Below are 22,871 nucleotides of genomic sequence, written 5' to 3' on the forward strand. Positions count from 1 at the left end.
CCTGGAGTCGGATTTTGGATCAATAATCAACTTGTGCAATTTTGGTAAAAAGTTAGAAGACCTTAAAATTATGGACGTCATTGTACAGTTGAAGTTTATAAATTTACTTATTTAAACTTTAGATGAGGCGCAAGAGAGGCCAAAATGATCATGGAAAGAAGCTTTTGATAGAGATAGAATGGCATTTGGTATCGGTTATTGGCCAGCGATAGAACCAGCTTTAGGAGACGTCTAAGGGAGGGTATGAATCAGTTAGGGTTTAGATACCCATCACACTCGAATTTAAAACAGATTTTAAATTACAATACGAAATGGACAAGATATTTTTCAAAAGTGACGCAATTGTGACATATCAGAGCAAATCATATGTACCTAGTGACTCGTGCTGGATGTATTAAAATGATATATCCTAGACCTTACAATTGTGCAAGGTAGCTTTTTAGTTTATTCAAAATAAGTGATTTACGGTTTTCTATATAAGAATTCAGAATATTCTTATCCAGGAACTAAGTAAATATCTATCCCAGGATTGAAAAACCTAATGTGCTCCTTATTTTATTGTGGATCCCTGAACAACAGAGGTCAAAGTTGACTTAAATTGACTCGACACCGTACAAAATTCCAATCGACTTCGAGCCATTGTTACATGACTACATCTCTTATTCAATTCCTTATTTGTATATTCCTGAAAAATAGTAAAATTCAAATTTGTCATCAACTTTTGTCCCGACTACCCAAATATATTTCCGTCACGCGTTTCTCATATTTGACTTAAATGAGAAGAAGCAACAAAGCGAGAGTTCAAATACGATATACGATGATGAGAAGTTGAGAAGAAACAAGAAGAATAACAAGAATGAAGAATGAAAATAAAAAAATATTCAATTTCTTTTTGCCAGTTTCCCATAAACTTAAGGGGAGAACTTTGTCGTTGATGATATTTAATTTTTTTCCTTTACTTCTATTTTATGTCCATAATTTTTTTATTTTTGTTCTGACTTGAATTGTGAATTGAAAGCAACAAAAAAAAGAGATATAAACAAGAAGAAGCACAGCTCGATTCAACATGCGCGCAAAACTTATGGGAAAAGTAAGCTCCGGAACGTGGAACAGGGCAGACACAATGAGCAAATATGGAATGAGCAGTGGAATTTGAGATTTTGTCATTGTTACTTTTTTTTTTGTTTCAGTCTTCTTGGAAGGGTTCTGTTGCTGAGTGACTGGCTGAATTAATGATTGAATATCGTCGTGAATGCATGAGAACATTTTTTTCTTCTTCATTCCATAGCTTCTTATATGCCATATATTGCATCATCATCAAATAAAACACAGTAGCTCTGCAGTGGGTCTTGCAAGTTAAAAACATGAAAATTATTTTAATTAAAGAAAAATATTTTTTCGTGAATGCCGGATGTAGGTCATCATCTTCATCATTATCATTGAATAATAGGAATAGGCATTTATTGGAGCTGATTGGTGGGAAAGTCATTTTTTTCTTGAAGGAACTAACTAGTGAGATAATCAGCGTGTTATATTGGCAATTGCTTTTCTTTTCTATCTCCACATAACATTCGTTCCTTTTTTTATTTTACACTAAGCACTGAAACATAAAAGCAGTAAAGAACAATAAAAAATCAATAAGCAATTATGCCTTTGAATGTTCAATTCGTTGTATACACGAAATGAAATCTTCTCTCTTTTTTTATATGCTTTAATTTGTAATTTCTTGGTAGGATTTATTAAAGAGTTAAGTAACAGTCCAAGAATCAATAACCTTAAAATCGAAGACTGGCTTATAAAGTCATTCATTGATGCGGAACAAAAGCACGAATATTATATATATAAGACGACTCGAAACTCAAGCGTGTGTGACATGCTTTCAACATATTCCATTCCATTCGTGGGAAATAAAAAAATTTCTTTACATTCCCCTATTGTATTTTATTCTTTTAGCATTTTTATAAACAGCTGAAGACAACAACAGCAACAGAAAATTCCCACACTTCTTTTGTACTTCTTCTTTCCTTCTCTCCGTCTGTCTTTCTCTCTTTCTCACTTTACTTTTTTTTGCTTTAAATGGTTTGATGCTTCTTATTATAATAAAAAAAAGATTCAATTGTACAAAAAAAAGCTTCGTTCCTTTCTTTATCTCTTATTTGAAACAGTTCAATGCGTTTTATAATTTTCCTTTAATATGGTTTATTATGTTCAATGTTCGGGGCTTCTTTATAGTCACTTTTATTGTAATCGAAAAAAGTCTAACTATCTATCATTGTTACATTCTATTATTGGAATATATGGTGTATGTATATTTATTATTGGGGAAGCAATAACACAGCGCGAATGAAGAAGAACTTCTAACAATGGGAAATTATGCTTTTTTTTCGTATTATTAATTATGGACATTGATTGAATCGTCTATAAGTCTAGCTGGTTTTTTGGTCTCGTTTGACTACTATAATAAAGAATAGGAATGAAAAGGATTCACATAAAAGAAGTAATTTAATGACCGATTGAAATATTAATCATGAGAATCACGAGCATACTGAAAAGAAGAACAATTTTTTTGGAAAGAAAGGAACCGACGAAAACGAGTTTCTTAGAAATTAAAAAATCTTTCCCTTGATTATTATCTCACCCTTCCTTCTTCTTATATATGCGTTTTTAAGACATCACGAAGGGATCTCATGCTGATCCTCACCCTTATTTCTTCCTTACAATCTTTAATGCACCGTAAACTCGTACGTAAAATTTTTAATATTTTTTCCAATTAATAATTCTTTTCATTTAAGCATTCAGAAGGGAAGCACAGTAAGAAAATAACAAAAAATTAGGGAAGTTCTCCTCATGTCTGCCGCGAGCTATAAACAGAAGTAAGAAAAGAATTCTCTCTCTCAAATTTCTTGACCTACACCGAAAAGCATGGCAAAACACACGACGACGATGTGCTCAATACAAAAAAGGGAATTAATGTGTAAAGGCATGAGAGAGAAAAAAAAATTGTGTACAAGCCAAGCGATCGAGCGGAGTGAGCTTTTTTCCCCTTCCACTTCTCTTTTTCCCATATCATTCTCGGTTGGGCACGAACGAATGAATGAATGAATGAATGGATACAGAAAAAAAACAACAAATTTTTTTTTCTTTTAGTTTAAATCAACTTCAACAAGCAATTGGACGTGACGTATGTCTATCGCGCGCCTTAAAATAATTAAGAATTAAACAAAAGGAATTAAGAATCTTTTTTGGAAGTGAATTAAAATAAAATAATTTAAATAACAAGAAGTGACAATCAAAGTGAAATAAAAGAATTATTATTGATTAAAAAATAAAGGAATCAGTGCTTAAAAGTTGTAATGAAAATGGCACCAACAATAGGATTAAATAATAACAGTGGCAATGGTCAAGGTACCGACTCGCCATTATCAAAAACATATCAATACCGAAAAATAATGAAACCAATGCTAGAACGTAAGCGACGTGCAAGAATCAATCGTTGTCTTGACGAATTAAAGGATCTCATCACTGGTGCATTGCAAAATGTAAGTTACCGTCGCACTTTTTTGTTAGCGATCGTGCACAGCACTAATTAGTTGATACTTAAATCTTCCCAGAATAATTATGCCTTAAAGTCTCAATTATTTCGTTTGCTTAATAGCAACTGCATTCTTATGGAACGAGAATGCTTTGTCATTCATCTTTAAAAATTGTACACATTTCTCGCCCTCATACTTACTTACTTACTTACTTCTGCAAATGCATTCACCGTGTGCTTTTTTTTGAATCAAAATATTTTCCCACAATTTATCATTTCTATATGTTCTCATCTCCATCTCTTCTTCTTAGTGCTTAAGTATTTCTTTCTCCTCCTTTTTGTGTATGCTCTTCTTCCTACATATAATTTAATATTTATTTCATTCATGTTTATTTTAATTTCTTCTTATTTTTTTGGATTCTAATTACAGACGGATGGCGAGGAGAATATTACAAAGTTAGAGAAAGCCGATATACTCGAGTTGACATGCCGACACTTGAAAAATCTTCAACGTCAAAATAAATTTTATATCAATTCGGAACAAAGCTATGCTGATCGTTTTCGTGATGGATTTTCACAATGTACCAAAGAAGTTGCGAAATTCTTATACGGTCAGCAAAATCGTGCGGGCGAACATATTATCGTACATTTAAATGAATGTATAAGACGGCTAGATAATCTTACAAATGCTGCTAGTGCTAACAATAACAACATGCAAATAGCAAACAATAATAATTACATCCCAAACGACAGTTTGCAATTAGAGTTAAATCAACAACAGCAGCAACAAACACCGTCTTCTTTTATTATGCCAGCACACCATCATCATCATAATAATCATCATCAGAACATTCGACAACCAATTGCGATTCCGTTAGTGAGAAAAAGTCCAATTCCAGCACAAAATTATTTACCACTTCCGTCGCAGAAAATAACTTTATCAATGCATGACAGACGTTCAATTGATAACGATAGTCCATTACTAACAAGACCAATAAGTCGAGACTCGTTATCATCGCCGCCATCAGCGAGTTCATCGCCTGGACAATGTAAGGATGAACCTGTTTGGCGTCCTTGGTAAATTTTATTCCTTTTTACATTAAATTTACAATTACCGATCAACTGTACTAAACACATGCTGCATATACTTATGAATATAGTATAAACCTCAATATTATAATTAATTAAATGAATTGCAATTAGCACTGAAATCACATACGAAAAGAAGATGTGATTTTCATGCTACAAGAAAGAATTTTTTATTGACATTTTCTCTCACTTAATGCGCACATGCATTATAATTTAATTAAATTTGATGTCTTCCAATTTTTTTTTATAATTTTTTAATTTGTTTTTATTATTTTTTTTGTCTTTTTTGCTTTTAATTGAAAAATGTTGTAAATTATTTTCGTCAATTAAACTCCCATTCTCAATCGTACGAAAGCCTTTAATGACATGTTTCATAAGTTTTTTGGACATGGAATTAAAGTCTCTTTTTTTTATTAAGAAAATTAATTTTCTTTTTACTTTTTTAATTGTTTTAAAAGATGAAAAATTTAACTATTTATGGACTTGGCATGAACTTTTGGACATGCAGTTGAATATCCGAGAGGCACAAATGAAGAAGGCTCTGCTACGGAGCTTTAAAGGCTCTATTAAATCTCATTTATTAACATCAAATAGAAGCTGCCTATTTTTGGCAGACATAAAGACGCCAAACAGAGGTTGCTTCCATTTAGGTCTAGCAAAGCCTTCTTCATTTGTGTATCTCGGTTCAGATTTATTAAATTTGTCAAAATTTCACACCAAGTTCCAACCAAAAGTTCAGTTATGTTTAAAGAGTGTTGATTTTAGTTCTGTCTTTACATTTTTTAAGAATGCATGCTCTCTTGTTGATTGTATAGAAAATTATATTTTGAGATTTTTTTTTATTCCTTATTCTTTTAAAAAAGTTAAAGAATAGCAGCATAAAAATTTTATGGCAATTATATGGGTACTTAATAGATGAATCATAGTCAATAGAACATTTTTATACAATGGGAACTAAGTTTTTGAGATTTGTGGGATTCTTTGTGTTTGGAAATAAGGATCAGATATCGATCTGATGAAAATAATGCTAGAACTTCTTGGATATCCAACAATAAGTGTAATAATTCAGAATTTCCTCAAAAATTCTATCAAACCACAAAGTAATTCCGTTAATATCCATGACAACCAATCACATTCCACAAAATATTGCGGAAAGCTCATCAATCGATGTCAGCAAATCGTACACTGAATACCAATTATTGACATTAAATTTTTATGCTGTCTAAAATTGCCTTTGAAACTTGAAAAAAAAAATTTGCTTAAAAAAAGACAATTTTTGCATACTTAAGAATTAACTACGAGGAGACTTAAAGACTTATCAATAGGAATAAATTAATTATAAAATGAATGACTCAATACCTGATGACTAAACAGTTAAAACACTCAAAACTTGCTCATGCCAAACTCAAAATAAGCACTTAATTAATATCCAATAGATTCATGTAAATCAGTGGTGGGTAATGTGTGTGCCGCGGCACACTAGAAATGCTATGAATCGTATGTCGTGTGCGACTTACCACCATGGTGTACCAAGGTTGCCCACCACTGATTCCAAATTGACTGCACACTCCACAACAAGTTCCTACAATAACTAATTGTATCAGTCACCTCATGACATATCAAGAAATCTCCAACACATGATCTCAAACATGTTCCTACATACAGGAAATCTTGAAATTTTTTCTAATGCTTTTTCTACCACTATGTAAAGTTCCAAAAGTCATTCAACAATGTAACAACCAAAAACAACAAGAAATGGTTGAACTTAACATGTCTTTTGATCTTTAATCCGGTGGCTTAAATGAAAACTTTTAATCATGATTGAAAGATCAACAAAAAAAAAATGTTAATCCTCTGTGAGAATTTTTGAATTTGCACAAGCTGAAAACACCTTTTAGTGTAGATTGGTGTCAATTTTTCATAGTAATTGGAATTAAGTATTTCAATCAATGATTTGCGCCTTTCAATTTAAATTGAATTATATAATAATTATATGAGAGCATTAAGATTACAATCGTAAGTGCCACACAATTTATCATTTTGTCATGATAGGCATTTAAAGTTGTCATAGCACAATTTATTGGTAGTTTATAGAACATTTGAAGTGTGCATTTGTTGGATTTTAATATTTTTTATCGTGGTATTAATTTGAATTTAATTCTTATGTATGCATTTCTTCCCGAGTGACACAAATTATGGAGGTTATGGTTTAACATGCAAAGGGGCATTCTCACTTTAATAATACTTTATGAATACTAGATGAGCATTGTTCTCACCTTAATTTGCTCTTTAGGGCGCTGTCTTTGCATGCTATGGCCACATATACAGGCTGTACAGTACAGTTTATTGAATGCCACATGGAAGCGACTTCCATTTAGTTCTTAACAGACAAAGACCGCTTTTAAGTACCGTAATGGAATTTTTGAACCATTTAAGCCTGGTATTTACCTGTTAGGGCTAATAACCTCCATAACAGAGCCATCTTCATTTGTGTCACTCGGGCTTATGTTAATTAGAGTAGTTGAAATTGTTCTTTATAAGGAAATTAATTGTATTTTGTAAATTTGAAGATTAAAGCTTCAATCAATCTCTAACTCCAAATAAACCCCTAAACATACAAACATATATTCAATGAGAATCTTACGATACCAATTAGCATGTTCACTAGGTACCTTAATTTGCTAGTGTGCATGCTAATTGGTACCGTAAGATGCTCATTGAGCATATGCTCGTATGTTATGGAACATCTCCAATGAGACACCCTACTTATAAATATATTGATAAAACTCATAATATCAATGAAAAAAAACTGAAAAAAGATGATAATAATTTAATGACAATCATATAAATATTTACTGTGATATAAAAAACGATTTTTCTCATAATATATTGAAATTATTTCAATTAATTAGTGTTAAGTAATATAAATAAAGATTTTTTTGTGAATAAAGATGAACAGAGAAAAAAGAAATACATTTTATAGAAAACAGAAATTAAGTCTTTTTATTTTCTTTTTGAATATTCATTTCCTCTGGAAATAATCCCCCCATTAGGTTCTCAAAGATAAGCAGCGGTTGCCACTAAAAATTCCCACTTAATTATTATCGAACTCTCTAGATTATGTGAAAGAAAAAACCGCAATGGGAACATTTCAGCTCAGTAAGAAACAATGAATAGTTATCAAAATAAAATGATTTTTTTATTTCAGTTCTTAACATGAAGGCAGTCAGGAGGATAATATGGGAATTAAAAAAAATCACCTCTTTTATTGGAGTTTTTATTGGACGTAGACAGGAACTGATTTAAAATATAAGTTCAACTGTTTTATTACAGTCTTGTGTTCCAGTACAATTATCCTTTACTTTCTCATGTAATAGCTTATGTCTACAGTTGATCCCATTTAAATTCGGGCTTTTAACTGCCATTCTTAGTAGACAAATTGCATGCTTTGAGGATACTTACTATTATGCGCCTTCTATATTGTACAAACCGCGAGTGGACAAAAAAAGGTTTTCACTTGGTTGATGGCAAGTTAAAGTCCAGTTGATGACTTGTTTTTACATATTTTTGACGTTCATCTTCAGAATTTTCAGCTTCACATAGCTTTACGCGGTATCACATTATACCCCCATTCCACTAATACCCCTTAATTTTTGGCTTCATAAAATGGCTTCTCATGGCTTCCGTTCTTGTATCAGCGAAGGAATTGGATGTTTATAATATAGATTGCCGATTTCTCAGTTTTCGATAACTTCTGCCAAGTCCGTCGGCTATTGACAACCCTAGCGTCAAATAGTCCGCTTTAAGGTACCGTAGTGGTTGATGACAAGATGATCCAGTTGATAACTAGTTCTGCACCATAAAAGCATGTTCTTTACCTATCAGAAAGTCTTGGCATCGGTATCAAGAACCCTTATTGATCTACTCATTAAAATTAGCATTCTGTTCACATATTAGGAAATACTAAGAAGTCAATACATAATTTATACAAATCGCGATGCCATAGGTGTCCAATCAGTCAATTAAAATCCTTATTTAGATCTTAGAATTGCTGTATACATCAGCTACTGTTTTAATTATTCAGTAATTGGCAATATATTCAGATCCATTTCAGTAAAATCCCACAGAGATGAATTTATGGTATTCATGATCTGTTCTTGCATTTCACATTGCCTAATTCTTGGTTTCAACAGTGGGAATCAGAACCACTCCTTTGATGACGCTATTATCAGCTTGTTGTCTATAGCCTACAAAGGGAGGCTGTGAGCAGCGTTTCCACTGCATATGATTCGAAAAAGGACACATGAAAAATTTCCCATGTCGAGTCTCGAACCCATGATTGCTGGATCGGTGTTGCAATAAGTATTTACCGAAGTACTAAACCATTCCGCCACCGAGCCACTTCGTCTCATTGAAGGTAGGATTCGAACTCGGAAGCAATTCAATTTCTACAGCATTTTTCAAATTGAAAGCAATTCTAATTGAGCTATCAAAGCACTTAATTCAAGATTAATCAAGTAGTAATGCTCAATACTTATTCAACACCTTCTCCAAAAAATCCTAAATACATCCCTGTTTCCAAACATCTACAAGATATGACAACAATATTGTTATGCTAGTGGCATCAACACCAAAGCGACAATTAAATTTCTGTTATCGCACTTTTTAGAATGCACATATTTAAGCTACTGATGAGCTTCTCACTTTATCACGTGTTACACTTTATTTCACAAAACAAAAAATTATACATGATAACCAGTTTCTTTTAGTTGTTTTTTATTCCTTCTCGTTCCTTTTACTTTGAAAAATATATATCTACACTTGAATTAATGCCCTGAAGCTATCGTTCATGAGAATAAAAATGTTCACATGGCATCAAGCAGAAGTCATAAATTTACATTGCAGAGTCTCTTTCAAAAAACGACGACGTTGAATCTGACTTAAAGAGACATTTTACCATCAGCGTCATTTATCTTTAAAGTCGCCTTCTTACATATGTACGATAAATATAATATTCAATACCATGTATTAATATAATAATCATCGTATCAAAGAGAATGAAAGAATGAACATAATGAGATCAATATTTTTCATTCTTCCTTCTTCATTCTTCACAGCTACTGTATAAGATGTTGAGCTGTTGAGCAACAATTTCATTCATAAATTCTTACGCCATATAATCATTAGTCTCAATTACATCAAACAGGATCATTTTAACGAAAAAAAAACTACTTATAAAAATGTGTAATGAGCAAATTAGCGATCATCATGATCACAGGTAGTTTAGAATATCGCCTAAAGTGATTAGCAGTCAACAGCAATTGTGGGCAACCTTTTGATGAGATTTTATTTTGCAATGGTCTTTTATTAGGAACATAAAGTTATATTTTGGTGGAACTAAATTTCAATTTTAAGCTGTTATAAGCTACGTTAATACTTACTTACTTACTTTGTTGGCAGTACAGATCAATTGTTGGCCTCCTAAACGTGGTACGCAATATATGTGACTTTATCCCTAACAGGCTAAGTGAATACTTTCGAGAGCTGGATTACCTTCCATAAATTAGATAAGCATGCTCATGAGCGTTGCTCACAGTTTACTAGGGTATGTCACTTCTAAGGTATGTCACTCTTAGTTTAAATCCATCATATACCATCCTCACAGTGGTGAGAATTAGTAACTGGCCCAGGTTAAGCCTTCGCGTATACGCCTTGGTATACACCTTCGCCCAGGTAGTAAATAAGTATACCATCCTCACCTTCTCGTGTTGTAGACATTCAATCCAAGCTACATAGTGGGGTGAAGTCAAACGAGACTCTTGTTAATACAGGATACATTAGCCTAGCAAGCCGCCATCCTTAAATACAATCTAGGAAAACCAAAAAGAAAGCTGGACTGGAACTAACAATGAAGCTACGTTAATACAACATCTTATTGAATGACGTTCAATACTTAGGGTATGTAAGCACTTTAATCCCAAAATGAAGAGTTTCTAACCAGACTGAGAAACTCACTCAATGTAATTTAGTATCCAAACAAATTTTGTGAGCATATTAATGAGCATGCTCTTTGTCTGTTCTGGTCATAGTCTTAACAATGTTGCTTTCAATCCAATATTCCACATCTGACACTTATTCCAGTTTAGAAATTTTAAATATTTATATAGATGAACCGCTAACAGATTCGATAGATTTGGTCATCAGTACTATTAAGTCACTAAGTAATGTTTAAAAAACATATTAAGAACAAAAAAAAACTTGCAATCATCATTAATACCTTTATTAACTTAGTTTACTAAGTTGCTTGCTTTGCTCATTTAATATTAACGTTAAGTGTCGATCCATTTCGAGGCAAGCTGTTATAATGGTGTTAAAAAATAAAAAGAGACGAGACAAGACAAGGTAAGCTAAAGGCACTAAAAGCAGTAGAATCAAGAAATGTGAAATAGTCTCACATGAATAGGTATATATTAGCAAAAGAAGAGGCGAAGAAAAATTGCAAGCTATTACAACAAGCTTGTGCTTAAAGTCATTCCGCACATTATAAAGAATCAATTAACACTTTCCGTAGAAATGCAACAACAACAACAACAACAATGGATGTGATGTTAAATATAATCATTGATTATGATGAGAAAGAGACGAAATGAAATAAAACGAAGAATTTTTACTGTTTATTGCTGGCATTGTGAATGCATTCACAACATACAACAGACATATACTGTGTGTGGAGTGGTTTGAGTTTTTTGATGATGATGTGATTCCGTGTGAACGAAATGACGCGGCAATAAACAGAAATATAAAAAAAAAACAGCCAAACATCTAATCATCGTCATCATCATCCACATGTAGTAAAGCTTTCAGTAGAGAGCGTAAATTACTCATTTCCAGTATCCCATCGAATATTATGTTAGTTACATACATACCGCAATCCCATACACACATATTATAGTGAGTACATGGTAAGCAGTAGTACAAAGGAAAGACATAAAGAAACGAATGAAAGGAATTGATCAACAGTTTGAAATTGGAAGGAAAAAGCGCATTTTTGTCAAATTTTTATTTCAAAAAATTTAACGGTTTTTCAATATTTGAAATTTTTGCGGTCGGATCAAAAATTCTCATACGTATTTGAGTTTTTACTTCAATTATCTCAATGATTAAGCAATTCCCAAACCGCAAATTCTATATTTATAAATCCACAGCATGGCAAGAACATTCTCACATAAAATTAAGCCATACAATCTACTCTAATCTCTGATTTATAACCATAGCAATCTGTTATCCATTCCAGCCATCCAGATAGATTATAATTCCGCATCTATTTCCCAATACATGCTCTAAAGAAACATAAAAATGATTGCAAAAGACTTGATAAGTATATATAGAGTCATAAAAATGTGTGATCGCTTGTGCTGCGACTTTCCCATCACCAAATGTTGGCTGATTTGCTGTTTTATTTTTCTCCTTTGCTGCTGCCCAAAGAGCAAGACATGGCAAGTCGATTACAGATCTGTATTCAGGTTAATGGCACGAGTTTTTACACGATATTCATGCTGCCAAATCTAATATCCAGCACCAGCAACAAAAATAAAAAAGAATTATTCATCCTCAATTTTCATCAATTTGAAATATTCATTTTCGTGGTGGCTCATCATCGTCGTTTGTTGAAAGATATTTCATGTTGCACAATAATATGCCGAAAAGAAGAAGACAAACTAAATAAGAATAAGAAGTACAGAAGAAGTAAAAAAAATTATTTAAATTAAGTTAATGGACTCATCGAAAAGAGAAAAAGAAACTTCGTGCCTGCCCGGGTTTCATACAGACTATTTTTTTTTTTTCATGTGCTGTTGTTCCATTCAGTGCTCTTTCTCTCCCGACGCGAACGCGTTTGAAAATTTTTTCCCACGTTTCGAGCGCTTCATTGATTTGTTGTTGTAGATCACAACATAAACAGGCAGAAATGGGTAAAAAATGTTTTCATCGTATAATGACTAATATTTCAGCAATGTGTATGTGATGTTATTTATAACTTTATTCCTTTACTCTTTCCCTCTGTCTCTTCTAACTCCTTCTTTCTCTTTTATTATTATGTATGGCAACATACTTGATGGCACTTCCCCTTCATTGAATTTGAAATTGTTTTCTCTTTTGCTTCTTGATAATTTGATAGTTTTACATCTACACTGTCATAAGCCCGAACTGATCATTAAATTCAATTTTCAACATGTGTCGTGAAATTCTTCTTTTGATTTTTAGTTCCTACTCTATACTGTCTCTTGATCATCATCAACATAATCATCATAGCGAACATTTTTATTATTTTCTATTAGTTTAGTTGGCGGTTCATTATGTTATTACGACTTCTGTTATTTTGTTAGCGCATCATTGCCTGCATTGTGGTTGGATATGGTGTCAGTTAGTCTGGGAGAACTGGATGAGATATTTATGAGTAGTTTTACCTTCTATCTTTGTTATTGTTCATATACATTCAAATTTTAAAAGGTAAGTTCCAGTTCGGGTGACTGAAGTTCTGTACTAGCCATTAATCTGCTAGCTGGCTGAGACGCGAAATCTCAACAACCATACATCGTTAAGAGCTTGGATTTAAAGCACTTGCTCCGTTCTATCAAGTTACAGGCTTATTATTTGGTTTGGTAGCTTAAAACTATCGCTAAATGCTTTAAGGAATGTTTTTTATTTTTATTTAAAACCACTCGAGAAATTTTCCCTTCGTTAAATTTTTTGAATTTTTTTAGACCGTTAATTTTCAAAAAAAAACAGTCGACCGTTAATTTTCCGAAAAATTTGTCAAAAAAATGATTTTTTAGTAACCTTTCTTTAAGCGCTTTAAGCTGCATAACCCTCAATGCCATCTCAAACTTCAAATTCATTCACATGCTTCATCGACAGCATTCATTTCTAAGAACTGTATAGTCAGCAACTTCATTCAATTTAAACTGGAGATTAATAGATTTAAATGGATCATTTTACAATTCTTTAATGATTAGATGCTTTCACGCCTTGTTAATAATATTGCTCATCTCGTTCCCATGCAATACAAAATCGTGAAATTCTTTCGCGCAATATTCTAGTAGCCTAATGTATATATTTTTAGTCTGTTCTTTATTTTTTTGAAGAACCACTGTCGGAATATGTAATTTGATCCGTGAATGAATACACACCAGAATATTAAAAAGGGAACATTCCAACCATCCCGCATAGTTGAATTGAACAAGTGTCAAATGTGATACTTTACATGTATTCTCATAAAACTTTCCCATGTCAATTAAGCATAAAAAATATTATACGAAGATTATTCAATAAATCCCCATAATTATGATTTTCCTTCTTTGTTGGCTAGCATCTCAATTATTTCATTAAAACATTGAATTAGTTCATACACAATGTGGGGTTATTTTATAAATGACGTCAATTGCATTGATCTTTAGTGCTTCACTAGCCTGCATGATACTTTTCAGGTTTGTTTAATATCAATATTTCAATAGTTAGATAATCTTTTGGCTCTCGTTCCTTTATCCCGCGCTAAACTTCAAGTTGCTGGCCCATTCCATAATCTAACTTTGCCTTGATCTTGTACATTAATCATTCGAAGCATCTAAACTTCCAAAAAAGAACAAATTTGAAGATGATTTGATTCAAACTGACGATCTTCAAGTTACCTTACCAAATATGAGCCATACGCCTTATCTTTTTGATCCGCAAAGCACTTGCCTGGTTATTTATTCTTCAAATGCTTCCTTTTTGAGTGTTCAAACTAGAATGAATTTTTCCCTCGATCATTTCACGTTTTATAGTTGAAGTTTGCGCCCAAAATTCTCTAAGTTCAAAATTTGAACCCAAACTTGAATTTGATTTTAAAAATGGTCAAAAAAGTCCGTTAAATCAATTCTTTTTATCAGGATAAAATCAAAAAAATTTGATCCTCAATTTTGAACATGACTAAATTTTGAAAAATTGGCAAAATTAACCCGGGAAATCAAGCTCATTGATCAGGATAAGAATGTCTACTCACACATCATGCATTGATGGTATCCTCTTTCATTATTATTTTCAAGTATCTTGGACTCTGCATTCCTAACTATTGTACATTACGGATGAATGACTCCAATGCATACATCTCAAAAGTGCATAAAGGAATGGCAGAATAAGTGAATAAGAAGACAAAAAATGCGACGTATAATAAATTAACATTCAACATCATCGAGCTAATATAATATTATGAATGAATGGATAAAAATGATTCTGTATTAAACAGCCATGTCGTATGAATGGACACGAGGCAAACGATATGAACAGAAGAGTGAGAAAAAGAGCGAAAAAGGCATGTCTTTAAAATCATTTATGTGAATATACACAGACTGTATATATATATATATTATTTTTAACATTTCAAATATAGCGGCTATTATGTATCTTAATTATTTATCCACTTGCGGCAACACTCTTCATGTTATGAATGAAATGAGAATTTTTCTTATTCTTTTTCTTTTGTCTTCATATGTTTATGTTATAAAAAACTCTCGCTGTGTATATAGAACTCGAAGCTATGTATTAGACGGCGAGTCGCTTTGAATTGAAATTGAAATAAATAGAAAAAGATCATATTTATGTGTTTAAGATTATTAAATTACCATGAATGAATGGATAATCATATAATTTTCTTCATTTAATTTTGTAAATTTACAATCACAGTAGCTTCTAGCTGTTTCCAGAGGCTTCATGAGATTTAATGTGTATAATTTTGTTGAACAAATTCTGATTTAAAGTGAATGGATCGAAGTGTAATAATGACACAATGGTTAACCACTTTATCAAGCACATACAATGCTTATTGTAGCACCTGAAATTTTATGGATGAACAATGATGGATTTCTATATGTTGATCAGTTTGAGGTTCAATATAGGAAGTGGATTTTTTGAATTTTTTCTATTCTTTCTTGAGTTCATGGTCAGAGTTTACTCAATTTTTGGGATTTTATAAAGAGACCACATCATTGTATTTCTTCAATTCTATAGTGAACTTGGGGGATGTCTATGATTAAACTGGTCATATACTAGATTTTTCAAAGAACTATCCCAAATTGCAAAAATCGGTTAATCAATCAAAAATGGTAAAAATCGGTTAAACGATCAGAAAGTAACATGATAAAACTAAGATATTCCTTCATACTCGAACTGTCTGCAATGTCTGATTGGGGTTTCCCGAAGTCTCGATCAAGTGAAATTCCAGCGATCAAAACGAATTCGCCGGTTAGTTTCGATCTCGGTCACATCGTCAGGGACTCTTTGTCTGATGGTCTTTGTCGCTGTCGCTGATTGTCTTTAGGAGTATTAAAAATATCTTTGGCGAGTCTCAAAATCGGTACACGCTGAAATGTTGATCCCACTTAGAAACTGTTTAATTAAAACCAATTCATGTAGCTTTACCCGCTCCCAGCATAACTACACCATGTACTAACCTCACCTTCTTGCCTTGAAGGCCGTCTATCCAAACCACATAGTAGGGCGGAGTCAAACTAGGCTATGGTTAATATAGAATGTTTTGACATAACAAGTTGCCATCCTAAAATACAAGCCAATAAGCAAAAAGAAGAGGAGCTGGAAAAGAATCTAGTCTTAAGCGACATCTATGAAAGGTCATGGACACGATCGATATGGACGACCAGCGAAGTAAGTAAGTGCACTTGTTACACCCTGAGAAATATTGATCATCATTTAGATCGCTAACTCCAAATAAAGTTGTTCCTAGAATCAAATCTCAAAGCTTCTCTGATCCTCAAACATCTCTATTGGAACCAACACTACAATTCACACTTTTTCAAAAAAAGGAATCTAAAATTTGTCGAAAATTTTCAATCAATAAAACCAAAATTTTAATAATTTTAAAATTCTATATTAAATCGTGTCTAAAGCCTGACTTTATGTTTATTAATGTGATTATCATAATTATTACTTTTACATACATAGGCGTTCATTCATTAATTTCTTCTCACTGTTATTGTTATTGTTATTGTTGGGATTATGTTAAGCCGATACGAAACGCTAGAATGCATTCCACAGATAATATAGAATTTCCTTTATAATACAGCATATTTATGCATTCATTTCTAAAGATGAAAGCAAATAATACATTGAATGATTCCCATTTAATATAAGTTAAGTGAATAATATTTCAAAAGAATATGGTAAATATTTATGGAATGAATTATGCTTGCTTTAGATTGTTGATGACTTGCTCTGTAATTTCGTACGTATTTTCCGATAATTTTTCAACAACATTAAAGTGATCAAGACCATCCATTAGATGATATTTTGCACGCAATTTCTCCTTCAGCAAATGAGCAACAAATTCTCTTGATTGCTTTTGGAATGCTGGTGATTCATCACTTCCAACATAAGCATCAATTCCTATATCATATTGACTCAAATGTTTAAAGCTAGCTTTTACTGGCGATAATTGATCAACATTTTCGTCCGTAATTGATAGTAAGTTCTCACGATTAAGCACCTCCGTATTTCTCAATTCGCTAACGTCAAAGATACCAGAAATTAAATAAACATTCTTTAATAGCTTAAATTTATCACCAAGACGTGAAATCATGTCTTCACTCAACAAGTACGTAATTAAATGTGCACCAGAGTCATGTCCAATGAATGAGACACTTTTAGGATTATGTTCACCAGCATAGCTGAATATACGTTCGACGGCCTTCTCAAATTGCTTTATAACTTCCGATATTGTCACATTTGGACACAAGTCAAAATCAATTACAATAACTTTTGCATGATGTTCAACAAATGGCTTTACTGCATATGATGCCGTGTGCTTATTTGACCTTTGCCAAAATCCACCATGAACGTACACGATAATTGGTGCATCAAATGGTAAATTAACACCATATATGTCCAATTGTTGACGGAATGTTTCTCCATATGGGGTATTTAGCAAGCAATTGACTGCGTATCGATTTGCATCCGAGACTAAAAAATGTGTAATTGGAAAACAATTGGAATTTTACAACTTTATTAATGCTAATTGTCGGCAAGAATAATCACCTGTATTGGAATAATCGTCGTGGGCTTGTAGTAGTTCCACTGGATCTGTTATTCTTTGCGACCATTGAGTCGCATCATATTCTTTTTCTAAATCACGTGATGACATTTTTTATAATGTTATTCTTTCTTGTGGGAGACTATGAACTGCTGCTTGTGCTGCCTTGACTGTGACTGTTGTGTTTTTGTCTGTTAATAACAATTATATTTGAAATTTGTTGTTTTTTCTTTGATAATTTTTTATCTCTCGAATTAAGTTTGTATTTGTATGTTATTGTTCGTTTTTGGAACTGCTCAGTTCTCTCAAATTTTAAGTACGATGCGGTAATCTCTAGCTTAGCTTGTGATTTGGACATTTTTACAAATATTTTATTAACGATAGCTATAATGAGGTATGCTAGTGTCCAGAATATTGGATCAATACAGTCTCATGTTGATTCCAATTGTAAATTTTTGTATCACGAAGTTTATCGATCTATCAAAAAATATATATTTATAGAACACTGTAAACATTGAATTATAGTCGAAAACATCTAGCGCGTGTCCACTTGCAAATGATTGTGCTGTTTGATAGTGTTCAAGGCGAAAAAAGAGGCACATACCTGAGGTAGTTCATTTTCTTTTTAGTCTTGAGTCAGTCACTTGCCAGAGCATCACGTAGCACCATATCGCGCTTTTATTGCTGTCAATGAGTTGTTAACAACAATTAGAGCATCAGTTTGCTCTTAACATGATATGGCAGTGATGGGCACACTAATTTGGCATCAAAAAATTTAGATATGCAATAAACTGTATGCCGTAAGCGGTTTCGATCGAGGCTTACCACCAAGGTGTGCTGCAAAAACTGAAAGGTTGCCCACTACTGTGATATGGCAAGGGTTTCGATCCTGGAATCGAATTGTATGTAATTCTCGGGATCAATACCGGAATTTAGTATATTCCAAACCAAGGATTTAAAAGCCTAGCTATATCACAGTGGTCTGACAGAATTTTTGTGCTACTCGGGTTATATTTGCCTATTATCAGAGAGAAGTGGGGTCTAAATATGTGTGAAAATCGAAAATAATAATCAATAAACCATATTTAGGTCAATAAATCCTTTCATTGAAGATATACAAGATATGATCCTTAAATTTTACGTCAATCTTAAATTATTTCTCAAGTTCAAAAAAACTTCAACGAACATAATAAATTCAAAATTTTGAGAGGGGTATGACATTTTTCCTCAAAACCATACAATTTCAAATTCAAAATTGTCGTTGAAATGTAAAAACATTTATATGGTTTTGAATGAAATATTTTTAACAAGGATCATCCAACGAACTATAAGGTACAGTGCATCTAGAATACAGGAAGTGCAGGCTCTTGGTCGAACTTAATTTTTAAGAAATTTGAAATTCCAAGTCCAAGTGGTCCGAGTCAGTCAGACAATATTTGCTGCATCTAAAAATATCTTTTTAATTCCATCAATAACATCAGCGCGTGTGAAAATGATTAACTAATACACCTAATCCCTATTTTGACAACATTTTATCATTTTAAATTCCAGTAGTAAAAATAAATGATTTATTATCAAACATATGATCCATATCTTTATTTTGTTTTCTTTATATCTTGCAAACGTGCAAACGTCAATACATGTTTTTGTTTTCTTTTCTTTTATTGATATACTCAGGTGAGGTTTAAAGTGTTTAAAATTTTGTTCCTAGTATTGCCTTTAAAATTTCATAATTATGGGAATAAAATAATATCAAAAATATACTGTATAGCCGTCTTAAATTTTCATATAAGTTGTACCAGTAGATGTGTAATTTGGAGGAGCATTCTGACGGATTGTGAGCCTTTGATATTCTTCAGCATCTCTCATGAGCGCAAACAATGAGTAAACACACATGAAGCAATAGAAATTGAAGACTGAAAATGATAAGAGAAAAATTTAATTAGTCATCATGATACATCACTCTGAATGTTATTTACAAGAGGATTAATAAACGTTTTAATAGGAAGTGGAAAGTTCCCAGTAGATATCAATGAGTCATAGAAATTCGAACTTTTGACTGAAAATTGAAAAATTAACGGTTTTTTAAAATTTAAATTTCGTTTTTAGGTCAAAAATTCAAATTAAAGGAATCCGTTAAAAATCTCAGATAGCATTTTTACATAAATTATATGTTCATTAACCGGCACTTCAGGTAGTAAAATACTTACGTAGTCCCATTCCTCCAAAGATCATGCAGAAAATAGAGTATGATATTGTTGATGTTGATGTGAAGAAGTAAAGGCTTATAAACAACCAAATTGCTGTATAATAAACTAATTGAATTGATCTTCCTAACATCCATGGAACCAAGAACAACCTCTTGCTATATGCAGCTCCATGAACTAAAAAGAGTGATGCTAAAGCCTCTATAATATAAAATCCAATCAACATTGATATTATGAAAATTGCTGCATTATGCATAAATTCGATATCTTCAGGTGACCAGTCGTCAGGCTGCTTATCAGTTATATTTAAATTTTTAATCAGTCCATCAATGTCGTTAAATGATAACGACCATCCAATAATTGAGAAAAACGCTGATATGAATCCTAACCAACCCAAAATCACAGATCCAGTATGAAGTGAAAAACAGAAGAATCCATTCATTATAAAGTGAGAAGATGACGGAGGCATTTTAATTGGATGTTAGCGATGCGTAAACTAAAATATAAAAATAACAGTTATTATGTGCTGTTGACTGATAAGGATTGATAAAGATTTATAAATGAGTCATTAAAAACAATTATAAATGTCATTAAACAATGAGCTTAATGACAAAGCGAAATGCAAGGCTAATATTCAATCCAATTGAAGTGTTCCTTCATGATGCATTGTCAATTTTTACTTGAACCGAAAAAAATTATTTTAAATTTTGTCAAAATTTAAGAATTTTTCTATTGACGTAGTTTTGTAAAAATATGCATTTAAAATTTGTTTAATTCACATATCAATTTTTAGAGCGTAAAAAAATGACAAAGCGAAATGTTACAGTAGAATTAAATAATTACGTACTTTCTAAAGACATAATCAATAGAAATATTTTAAGACGGAATTAAAAATATCCAAAATATTCAAATGACTTTCTACTTACATTTATGAATAATTAATTGACTTCCTCACACTTCCTATGTGCTACTATAATTGAATTTCACAGATAAGCTGATAAAAATGATGAAAATTCTCTCCACATCCAGCAATTTCTAATTTGTTCTTTCGCTCAATCTCGACTGAAAAAAATGCTCTGTCCGTTCTTTGTTTTTGTTTTCGTTATAGCAATATACAGGCAAAACACAGGGTGATTCAATTTCACATGATTTTGTATACATGTATTGTATTACAAACTAGCTTGAAAATGAAATCTTAGAAATGCAGCATAGGATTATTGAGAAAAAGATACTTCTTTCTCTGGAAAGTTATATTTTATTTTTGAAATATTAAAAAGTAAATTAATTAACATAATGCCTTTCATTCATGCAAAATACCACAATCTAGTATAAATCTACTATAAAAATTTATGTTAGAATGATCAAGAAGCGTTTCATTTTTCATTATGTTGCATCATCATTAGGCTCAGTTAGTCTGTTAGTTATTAAACTTTTGCGGCTATTGCATTCAAAGCCTCCTTACATTTCTCTAATTCATCAAAATCAATCACCATTGACTTTAATTTATTGCGAAAATTTTTAATACGCTCAGTACCCAAGCTCGTGCTACCGTGTTTAAGGCTGTGTCGGGCATGAAGCGTTAAAAGTTTAAAGCAATCTTTACGAATTAAATTATGATTAGCTTCGTCCCATATTGGAAGTCCTCGAACATACGTCCATGCCATCATTACGTAATCGATGAGAGCATCAAAATGCTGGGAGTCTCTTAATACTTTACAGTGATTGATGAGTGCCCTACAAGAAATTAATTGTTATATTTATGGAATTAAGTCTACAAATCTACATTAATTAATCCTTAATGATCAACCTTAAAGCATCCTACAACAACAAAAAAATTAATAAGCATGTTACCTCTTAAATGCCGTCAAATGAAGTGAAGCTCTAGAATATGCAGCTCCATCGGATTTACTCTGTATTGATAATCTGGATCGAGGAGAACTTTTAGTGATATTTTTTCGTAATTCACAAAGTTCCTCCTCATATGGCCTAATATCAGGTAGAGGAAGATTATCGCGAATATTCTTCTCTAGCTGTGCATCTTTACTGGCAACTCCAGAGATGATTTCAATTAATTGCTCCTGGCTCAGTCCTTTTAAAAGTGTCTTAAGAGATACTTCTGGATTTATTGCATTCATTGGACGATCCTCAATGAATTTAAGTCTTTTTGTTGGTGTAGCATATGGCGTTGATGAGCATGCTGGATCTTGATCATTTTGAGAATCTGTGAAAATTCGCTTACGAGGCGAATTACGCAGAACCATAGATGTATTATTATTATTATTATTAGTGAAGAGCTTCTTAGCTGGCGACGGTGATAAAAGGGACATATGAAGGGTATTCTTAGTCGGTGTTTTAAAAGGACTTTTAATTGGTGACCAGCTAATTTTTGAAGGCTTTTTTTGTCTTCCTCTTTGTCGAATCACAATTTCATCTAATGAAGGAACAGATGAATTTAGATGCTCTGATAAACTATTTTCAAGTTGTGCTGTTCTGGGTGTTAGAACTCTTTCATCAACAGTCCGTCTGCGATGAACAAAATCATTATCATCCGGTCCTCCATAATCTTCTGATTCGTCCATATTAGGATCCCGTTCAATGTGTAGCTCCCTTAATGCCATTTCTATAAGTCGAGAGGTATTTGATGGCTGAAGATTTATTCTTGAAAAATTCATTTTTTTGTGCTTACGATTATCCTTTTATTATTTGCATGCAACAGAACTGACACTCTTACATCGTTTTACATGAATAAATGTAATTAAAAAACTGTATTTGGACACTAATAAATTAATGAAATAATTTTCTTACATTTAAACATAAATTTTTTCCGAAAAGTAAACAACGTCAAATTTTGGCGCGAATCGATCTAGTATGTTTAGCATTTTCGATATATTCACACCGTTAATTTAGTTAATTTATATGGATTTACTATAGTTTTAATAACGAAGATCTGCCGGTGTGAATATAT

The 22,871-nt window shown here is 32.3% G+C and overlaps 4 protein-coding genes across 4 annotated transcripts; 1 reads left to right on the plus strand and 3 right to left on the minus strand.

Annotated features, from left to right (window-relative positions):
• The first annotated feature begins 3,171 nt into the window (after positions 1-3,171).
• Positions 3,172-6,867, plus strand: LOC139100768 (enhancer of split m3 protein-like). Its single transcript, XM_070653490.1, has 2 exons — positions 3,172-3,539; positions 3,963-6,867. The coding sequence occupies exons 1-2, from the start codon at positions 3,354-3,356 to the stop codon at positions 4,611-4,613; spliced, it is 837 nt and encodes a 278-aa protein (XP_070509591.1). The 5' UTR covers positions 3,172-3,353; the 3' UTR covers positions 4,614-6,867.
• A 9,652-nt stretch (positions 6,868-16,519) lies between these two features.
• On the minus strand, positions 16,520-17,903 carry LOC139100712 (kynurenine formamidase-like). Its single transcript, XM_070653408.1, has 2 exons — positions 17,705-17,903; positions 16,520-17,629 (listed from the first exon to the last, which is right to left on the minus strand). The coding sequence occupies exons 1-2, from the start codon at positions 17,808-17,810 to the stop codon at positions 16,854-16,856; spliced, it is 882 nt and encodes a 293-aa protein (XP_070509509.1). The 5' UTR covers positions 17,811-17,903; the 3' UTR covers positions 16,520-16,853.
• A 1,572-nt stretch (positions 17,904-19,475) lies between these two features.
• On the minus strand, positions 19,476-20,348 carry LOC139100675 (uncharacterized). Its single transcript, XM_070653360.1, has 2 exons — positions 19,910-20,348; positions 19,476-19,615 (listed from the first exon to the last, which is right to left on the minus strand). The coding sequence occupies exons 1-2, from the start codon at positions 20,346-20,348 to the stop codon at positions 19,476-19,478; spliced, it is 579 nt and encodes a 192-aa protein (XP_070509461.1).
• LOC139100786 (uncharacterized) lies at positions 20,205-22,750 on the minus strand. The gene is made up of 4 exons (XM_070653521.1): positions 22,593-22,750; positions 21,758-22,526; positions 20,833-21,640; positions 20,205-20,402 (listed from the first exon to the last, which is right to left on the minus strand). Exons 2-3 carry the CDS (start codon positions 22,522-22,524, stop codon positions 21,331-21,333), a joined length of 1,077 nt encoding a protein of 358 aa, XP_070509622.1. The 5' UTR covers positions 22,525-22,526; positions 22,593-22,750; the 3' UTR covers positions 20,205-20,402; positions 20,833-21,330.
• Between the last annotated feature and the right edge of the window lie 121 nt (positions 22,751-22,871).

This window comes from Chironomus tepperi, unplaced genomic scaffold (assembly GCF_022539635.2).
Source record: "Chironomus tepperi strain 1889 unplaced genomic scaffold, CSIRO-AGI_Ctep_v1 contig_68, whole genome shotgun sequence".
Lineage (NCBI taxonomy): Eukaryota > Metazoa > Arthropoda > Insecta > Diptera > Chironomidae > Chironomus > Chironomus tepperi.

Bases quoted from the DNA above. Each gene is read 5' to 3' on its own strand.
- LOC139100712 (XM_070653408.1), bottom strand. From the start codon at position 17,810: ATGTCATCACGTGATTTAGAAAAAGAATATGATGCGACTCAATGGTCG. The intron at 17,630-17,704 runs GTGATTATTCTT...CACATTTTTTAG, and splicing joins CGACGATTATTCCAATACAG to TCTCGGATGCAAATCGATAC.
- LOC139100786 (XM_070653521.1), bottom strand. From the start codon at position 22,524: ATGGCATTAAGGGAGCTACACATTGAACGGGATCCTAATATGGACGAA. The intron at 21,641-21,757 runs GTAACATGCTTA...AATTTCTTGTAG, and splicing joins CATTTGACGGCATTTAAGAG to GGCACTCATCAATCACTGTA.
- LOC139100768 (XM_070653490.1), top strand. From the start codon at position 3,354: ATGAAAATGGCACCAACAATAGGATTAAATAATAACAGTGGCAATGGT. The intron at 3,540-3,962 runs GTAAGTTACCGT...TTCTAATTACAG, and splicing joins TCACTGGTGCATTGCAAAAT to ACGGATGGCGAGGAGAATAT.
- LOC139100675 (XM_070653360.1), bottom strand. From the start codon at position 20,348: ATGAATGGATTCTTCTGTTTTTCACTTCATACTGGATCTGTGATTTTG. The intron at 19,616-19,909 runs GTAAGTATTTTA...TATCATTTTCAG, and splicing joins CTTTGGAGGAATGGGACTAC to TCTTCAATTTCTATTGCTTC.